We start from the raw sequence: 8,466 nt of genomic DNA on the forward strand, positions 1-8,466 counted from the left end.
AGCCATTGTCCCCGTCTCTAGCCTCCCCCTCCAACTTCCTCTACCCAGTCCCATTCCCCTCAACCCCAGTCTATCCCAAGCACACCTTCAGAAATGTATGCACCCAAATCAACACACAGAAGTGGCTCAGGCAAACACAAGCGCCACGCTTAATCCCACAGGCACTCACACAAGCACCATCCAGATGGAGACACACCAACATCCACTGCTTCCACTGTGTCCCCCTCCTCCTCCTCGTCCACCTCTCTCCCAGTCGCATCTACACTCACACCAGCACACACTACATCCTCATCCACTACCTCCACCACCAGCACACCTATCACAACACGCCCCTCATTGGCAGTCACCACCCCCACATCCATGCACACGTCCCTTGTGTCCTGTCCCACGGTGTCTGTGTCCCCTCTTCCCAAAGTACATAAACGCAAGCACTCAGACACCAAAGAGCCATCCACCTCACAACAGCATCCAGCCCATGCACCTGCACCCAAACACCCAGACTGATACCTCCTACCACCACTCTCTCTTCCTCCACTCCCAAACCTTCACCCTCTTCCAGCCTCCGTTTCCATAAAAGGCTTTTCCTCTCCACCCTTGACTTCTTCCCTGCCCCTCCCCCCTGTCCTTCACTTCAGGCCAGGGTGGACAAAACCCAGACCAGCACCTCAGCCACCCAGTCCACGGCCACTGTAGTTTCTGCACCTACTGCAGGTGTGAGAGGCTCCAAGGAGGCACCAGTCAGCACAGCCAGTGTGCCTGCATTACCTGCCAAGGGCAAGAAGGGGCCAGCTGCTAGCAACGGCAAGAAGGGTACACCAGTCAGAAAGACGAAGGAGGCACCACCACCCAGCAAGGGGAAGGAGGCACCACCACCCAGCAAGGGGAAGGAGGAACCACCAGCCAGCAAGGTGAAGGAGGGAACACCAGCCAGCAAGGTAAAGGAGGGAACACACCCATCAAGGGCAGGAAGAGAACTCCAGCTGGCAGAAGCAAGGAGGCACCACCATCTGCCAAGGGCAGGAAGAGGACAACAGCTGCCAAGGTCAATGTAAAGGGAACTGAAGCCGCAGGCAGGATGAATCTGGTATCTAGGGCTGGAGCAGCATCGGGGCAAACAACACCAGCCATGGCATTTCAGACATCCGAGGCTGCAGGGGAAGGGCTGGAGCCTCCCCCCGCCACTGACAGTACCGCCACCTGCACCGCCCGCAGCACCGCCACCTGCACTGCCAGCAGCACCACTGCCAGCAGCAGCAGCCCCAGTGGGCAGCCATCTGAGGCTGCAGGGGAAGGGCTGGAGCCTCCCCTCACCACTGAAAGCACCTACACCTGCTCCGCCGGCAGCACAGCCACCTTCAACTCCAGCAGCACCACTGCCAGCAGCAGCAGCCCCAGTGGGCAGCCGGCCGAGGCTGCAGGGGAAGGGCTGGAGCCTCGCCCCACCAATGACAGCACCGCCACCTGCAGCACAACTGCCATCCACTGAGCAGCCGTCACCGCCGGCGAGCAGTGTGTAGTCGTACCTACATGGGCTGTAGTTCGTCCTGGCCCCAAAACACTTCTAGGTGTGACACCCAGGTGAGATACTGTCACCTTGCACCATTCAGGATCAGCATCACAGGGCACAAGGCCCCCTCCAGAAACAGTGGAAGAAGGCATCCACTCACCCCCTCCTTGGCAGGATGAAGCACAAAGGGCACAAAGCCCCCTCCAGAACCAGTGGAAGAAGGCATCCACTCACCCCCTCCTTGGCAGGATGAAGCACACTGGGCTCAAAGCCCCCTCCAGAACCAGTGGAAGAAGCCATCCACTTGAGATACTGTGGCTCTGCCCTCCCCCAGACCAAGCAGTGGGCAAACCACCAACTTGAGAGACTGTGGCTTTGCACTCCCCAGGACAAAACAGTGGGCAAACCACCCACTTGAGAGACTGTGGATTTGCACTCCCCAGGACCAAGCAGTGGGCAAACCACCCACTTGAGAGACTATGGCTTTGCACTCCCCAGGACATCGCAGAGGGCAGGTAGCCCCCTCCAGGAGCAGTGGCATTGTACCATCTACCGGCTGAGGTGCCCCCCCTTCTCCGTCCCCATGAGGTGCCTGTGTGCTTTCGACCTGATGCCCCTGCAGTGTTCTCTCTGTATTGAGGCAGGAGTCAAGTGTGGCGTTGGCCTAGGTGTTATGGCCCTGTGGGCCACGGACATTTTGGAGTAGGCATTGTTTCTCCATCTGTATATATTGTACATACTGTTTATTGCTTAAAGGACGTGTATATCTAAATTTATAATATTACACTCACTTTACTCACTTCCTTTTGGCCTTGCGTTATTCCTGAGGGTTACGGGGTGTATATGTGATGTTGTTGCACTTGTTTGTGTGTATGGTGTTGGGGGTGGGGGTGTTGCGTGTTGCGTGTGTGTGTCACTCTCTTTTTCCTCCCTCCCTCCCTTGTGTGCTAGGTGCAGTACTCACCGTGGTCGTCTTCGCCGCCGTCCGTGTTCCTGGTGTAGGAGGGTTGAACAGGTTATGAAGTCAAGAGACAACACAGTTCTCAGACTATCTGAAGGACCAGCAGAAGAGTGTCCTGGACAAAAGAAATGTTTTAATCTTGTTGCTACAAGCTGTAGAGATTTTTGCCTTCTGAGTCTTCTTTAGTCGTCCAACATGGTAAGTAGCTAGGCTATGTATTGGAAATAGTTTTAGAGCATGGCTTTGTACAGGAGACAACATATTTTCGATCTGACATTATTGGTAACCAATGTACATTGTGGACACCAACGTTGGAATATAACTTCTCATTTGAACAAAAGGGAGTCAGAATACAGACAAAACAAAAATATATGTAACTTTGACAGTAGTCTCATTGGTGTGCATCCTTAGTATCAACAGCAGAATATCAATGGTATCCAATATCAGTTGTATCATCTAGGGTGCCATAATATTGAAGTTTTGAATGTCAATGATAAATGTATAGTTTATAGATAAAATCAGCTTATTTATTTTAAACTTATTTTAAAATGTATGCAACTATTTACAATAGAAAAATAATTTTAATGAAATAAATTATATATTTAAGCATATGTATATTCTATATTTTTCACTATATTTGTTTGATATTTTTATTGCTTTAAATGTCAATATCATTGTAATGTACATGTTTGCCTTTAATATTTTTAACTTTTTATATTCTTGTGGGACAATATTTTGGATTCAATATTTTTGTTGTTTTAATTATAAGTAGAGAGTTGTCTATATTATGGTGGTCTATATTTTGACTTGGATATTGTTGCTGGTAAATATTTTTTGGTCATTTAATGAAAGCATTTTACTTAGATATTGTGACATGTCATTTTCACTAGAACTTGAAGCTACCACACTTGGCATTAAACTAGACTTCACCCTCAATTAATCTCCTAGTCAATTGAAATGGTGTCTCTTTATCAAATATGGCACATCAATAAACTGTGAGTATTATCTCTAGGCAAAACAGAGCAGTTGATATTTGTAAGTGGAATGTCTAAAACAAAGCTCAAAATCAAGACTAAGAGCAACAATGTTTCCCAGTTTGATTGGTGGTCCTTTTAAACAATCAGTAGGGAGTCTATTTGGTTCAACTTGGCCTAAAAAAAAGAAAATAAGCTTTGGCAAAGCCAAATAGTCTAACTGTTTCAGAAGTCAAAGTGCTTTTACTTAGATTGGTAAGGTTGTCTCTCTATGTGGATATGTGGGATAGTTTGGAACTTCGTTGACCTGGCACTGTCCAGCACTGCAATCCACTGAATGATTGTGCATTTAAGGTGTTGAAACAGGTGACATGGGTTAAGGGCATGCAATCTACAGATAGCATATATAGGCGGCCCTAATGGAATCTATACAATTTTCTCTTAGTTTAGTTATTCATCCTCTAAATAAATATTCTGCCCAAAGACATCTGAGAGCTGATCAGTCATACAGCTCAAGGCAGTGTAGCAGTCACTTGCCTTCTAGAGCTCTCACACTAAAAACAAATCCATTCACTTTCCCATGACAAGAACAGGGGGTTTCCACTTGTATTTTTAGATAATGCATTCTTGTTGACAATGTGCAATTATGGTTGCCTTCAAGTCCCAAATGAGTCATTTGTGAGCAAAATCCATGGTTTGGGCTTACTGGCCAAACTTCTCAGATGTGGCCTTACACTTCTGGAGCAATGGATAGTAACATTACCAGTATAAGTGCAGGGTTTGGAGAGTCAGGGGCATTAACCTGACTGTTTCTCAATTTTGTCCATTATAGGGATTTTACCCGATCTTAGGCTCTGCTGACACCAATTTAGTGGTTGTACAGCTGAAAGAGAGATTGTTAATGTTTCTGGTACATCTTCCTGAAGCAGAACCCAGCTTCTACAGCCTGAGTCTGAATTGAATCAGTTGCTCTGAGATAAGATATACGACTGGCTCCTACTACAACCTGAAGCATTGTCTGCATTCTGCTTTGAGCAACAGGTCCTTGAGCTACCTTGAATTTCCGGTTTGGGAAACGGTATTCTTTACCACACACATATAAGCTGGGTGTGTGTTGCACCTTCACATTCTGGGGTTGGGTTTTACTTTGATACTTGTTTAACGGGATGTTCCTATACTGCTGATTACAATATAGATGTCTAAGGTCCATCAATTTCAATTCTTATTCTTTGACATTACTCTGTGTTGTAAAAACTTAAAAGCAGAACTTAATCTCCTACCAAGAGCTTTTGATTCTTAAATAGGTGACTGTAACAAGCCTTATTTCTTCCAGTGTTTTTGTCTGTGGCTTGTAAAATGAGTTTCTGTGTGTTGTTCAGTAGATTACCTTTATTGTTCACATAGGTCACATAAGTCTGAGAATCACTTATGTAGCTCGAGAAGCCAAAGCAGACGTTCAAAGAAAATGTAGTGTCTTTCCTGAACATAAGAAAGCTTCAATTGAACCCTGGCGCACCTTTAGCGAAGCTCTTACAGCCATACAAAAGGATGGCTACATGCTCATTCCACCTATTTTTCCTGTGTGTCAGAAGGGTATGAAGCATGTCTTGCCTTCTTTACTCCTTTGATAGAAAGCATGGTTTGGTTTAGTAATTACAACATTTCTGTCTTGTTTTTGAATGGAGTTTTGGTGGCCAGGTGTAGATTACATAGATATTTTCTGTACAGGGTTAGGCATGTCCATGCCTGTGAAATGGCCTTTTATAACAATAAGATTTGTGATTATCTCTGAATTCAAGATTATTGTGACAGGGAGTCTATGCAGACCAAATTCATGGTCCCATTCCATTTCATTTCAGCTGTTGCCTTGAGAAAAGATTTTCTGGTCATGAAGTGAACACTTTTCTTTCAGAGCTTTTTTTGCCAGAGCATTTCATTCATGTCAGGTAACAGTGGATTTTGTATTTCTCTGCATTAGCTTGTTCCAGTCTCTGATAAGGTTAGTCTCTGAATCAGTGAGTATAATAATCAACAGGCTGAAATACAAATACAGTGAGAGTCATGAAGTTAGCTTCAACTTTATTATAGTCAAACATAAAGGTGCACAATTTTTAGCTAGTACAACAAATTTAGATTTTTGTTAATCATGTGTTGTGTAAATATACCATGACATTTTTATGTTTCTAGCATATCCTCAGTTAATTAAATGGATGGCATTGATACATCAAATTTGGTCATTGTGCGTGTTATCAATTCTCACCATGAATTGATTAATTGAAGTTGTAGTCATGGACATTTGAGGATGTTGCCTACTTTTCATTTCCATAAAAAGCAGCAATTTGAGCCATACATTTTGAACACTCGTCTACTCCCCTGATGCTGGTGATCTCAACCTCACAATGGATATTGTTAGGAATTGAATACTTCTTCCTTATGGATACTTACTTTTTATCTTGAAAAATCATTTAACGTTTTGCAGATTCAGGAGCATTTAGAATGTTTTGATTCATTAACTTGTGTGTCACAAGAATCAGGAACACCACCAATGTATTAACTTCTTGACTCAGCAACTCACCAGGACTTGCAATATGAAAACTGTATATGAAAAACAATAAGCAAATTGTAATTTAAATTTAGTGCATTGAACATTGAGGATCTGCATGGACATAGTATGCCACCATGTTGAAGCTTTAAAAATGCAAACCACCTTGATTCCCCTGGTCTCATTTCTCAATGAAGTGTAATTAAGAGACTCTTGTGAAATGTTTATGCTCTTATTTATAAACACATATTTTAATATTTAATACCATCGCAAAAACACTACCTGAGGCAGCTCCTGCTGTGTGACACAAATCATCTCTGATGACCAGAAAAAATAACACTTGCAGACTATTTGAAATACTTATATCTCTCCAATGTGCTATTTACCTTTGTGCTTTAAATGTGTCTTTTTTTCTCTGCAGTTTTGCTCCTTGGAATTGGTGTACTTAAAATATTAATCATATTTCACCTCTGTTTTCATTTATTGTTTGCTGTCCTCAGGTCCCTATCTCTGTGTGCAGACCCAGCTGCCCTCCTGGTTTCAGGAAAGTTGCTATACCAACAAAGCCTATTTGCTGCTACCAGTGTGCTCCTTGCCTGAGGGGAGAGATTTCCAATCAAACAGGTAATTGGATCTGTGGCATGAGAGCTTAAGGTATGATTTTTCAGTGATCAAAAAATAAAAACTTAACTATGTTTCATTCTTGTCATCTATCAGATTCCACTGAGTGCTTCAAATGCCCTTGGGATCAATGGTCCAATGATAATCAGATCCGCTGTATCCCAAAAATCACTGAGTTTCTTTCCTACAATGAATCCTTTGGAGCCATCTTGGCTGCAGCCAGTCTTTTGTCTACATCAGTTCCTGTTGCCATCCTTGGACTCTTTATTCATTACAGAAGTACACCTATTGTCAAGTCAAGTAATTGTTACCTTAGCTATCTCCTGCTCCTTTCCCTCATCATGTGTTTCCTTAGCTCATTAGTTTTCATTGGTTTCCCCACAACAGAGAAATGTCTTCTTCGTCAGGCAGGCTTTGGCATCACTTTTGCCCTTTGTATCTCCTGTATCTTAGCCAAAACCATCATGGTGGTCATCGCCTTCAAAGCCACCAAACCTAACAGTGACTTAAGGAGCTGGGTTGGGCCTCAGTTGTCATATACAATCATCTTTTTCTGTACTTTAATCCAAATTCTTCTCTGTGGTGTTTGGTTGGATCTTGCACCTCCATTTTCAGTCTATAACACCCATGCTCATCCTGGTATCATCACAGTAGAATGTCACGAAGGATCCACCATTGCTTTCTGGTGCATGCTGGGATATCTTGGATTTCTTGCTACCATAAGTTTTGTAATTGCCTTTCTGGCAAGGAACCTCCCCAACAGTTTCAATGAGGCTAAATTAATCACCTTCAGCATGCTCGCCTTCCTCAGTGTTTGGATCTCATTTATTCCTGCCTATTTCAGCACTAAGGGCAAATACATGGTGGCCATGGAGATTTTTGCCATTTTGTCTTCCAGTTCATCACTAGTTTTCTGTATATTTTTTCCAAAGTGTTACATCATCCTTTTTAGACCAAACAGAAACACAAAAGCGTATCTAATGGGTCGGGATCCAGGTCACATTCAGGTGGTTTAACCATGGCTAGACTACTATACAATACCCACTTTTATTTTTATTTAAAGTGGACAGGGCAGTGTTGTGCCACACATGTAGTGCTTCAACTATTGTACAAATCAATGTGGCCCCATCTCTTTATTGGTATTATTTGCTAATAAATTATTAACACATACACCCCATGTTAGTTCAACTTCAAATGGGACACACCCGAGATCTGTGAATTTGGTATTCAATTGAAGCATTGTATCTTGTTAATGCCACAACTCTTTTAAAAGTTATATATTTTACTGTTCTTTATTCTCCATATAAATGCACTGTAAAAAGCCTTTGGCAAAGCTAAATGGTACTCATCACATGGGACCCCAAGTGGATTAGAACTTGCTTCTGAATAGTTCACTATTTTCTTATTTAGCTTAGATAATCTGTCTCCCCTACTACGCATTGACCCCTACACAGCTGTTGAAATATACAGCTAACATGTTAGCTGCTAAGGATGTTTCACTGGTTTATGTTGGTCATTTAATGTCAGGACCTTAAGCACTATGTGCGTCATTGACAAATGAATAAATGAATGAATAAACCTTACAATATTATGTTTAAGACATTCAGACAGATCTGTGTGAAGAATGGATTCATATTTGCGGATTGAATCAAAAACTGAAAACAAACTTAGTATACCTTATCTTTACTTTGTTTGTTTAGAATCACTTTGAGCATGCCTTATGCTGATGAGATCAAATATTTGGATGATTAAAAGGTCTTCTAAATTATATAAAGCAAAAAGCAAACACTGGAAAACATCGATTTTATGTAACGCAAATTAACAGGTTGAATTAAAGTTGCACTGGGACCTTTTCCCATGT

General features: G+C 42.7%; 1 protein-coding gene across 1 annotated transcript in view; it reads left to right on the top strand.

The window, feature by feature from the left end:
• Positions 1-7,621, top strand: part of LOC138267246 (extracellular calcium-sensing receptor-like) — a 42,743-nt gene extending 35,122 nt beyond the window's left edge. Inside the window, exons 4-5 of the mRNA XM_069216103.1 lie at positions 6,485-6,608; positions 6,702-7,621. Of these exons, the coding sequence (XP_069072204.1) occupies positions 6,485-6,608; positions 6,702-7,621 (1,044 nt within the window). The remainder of the gene's footprint in view (positions 1-6,484; positions 6,609-6,701) is intronic.
• Positions 7,622-8,466: the final 845 nt, after the last annotated feature.

This window comes from Pleurodeles waltl, chromosome 12, assembly GCF_031143425.1.
Source record: "Pleurodeles waltl isolate 20211129_DDA chromosome 12, aPleWal1.hap1.20221129, whole genome shotgun sequence".
Lineage (NCBI taxonomy): Eukaryota > Metazoa > Chordata > Amphibia > Caudata > Salamandridae > Pleurodeles > Pleurodeles waltl.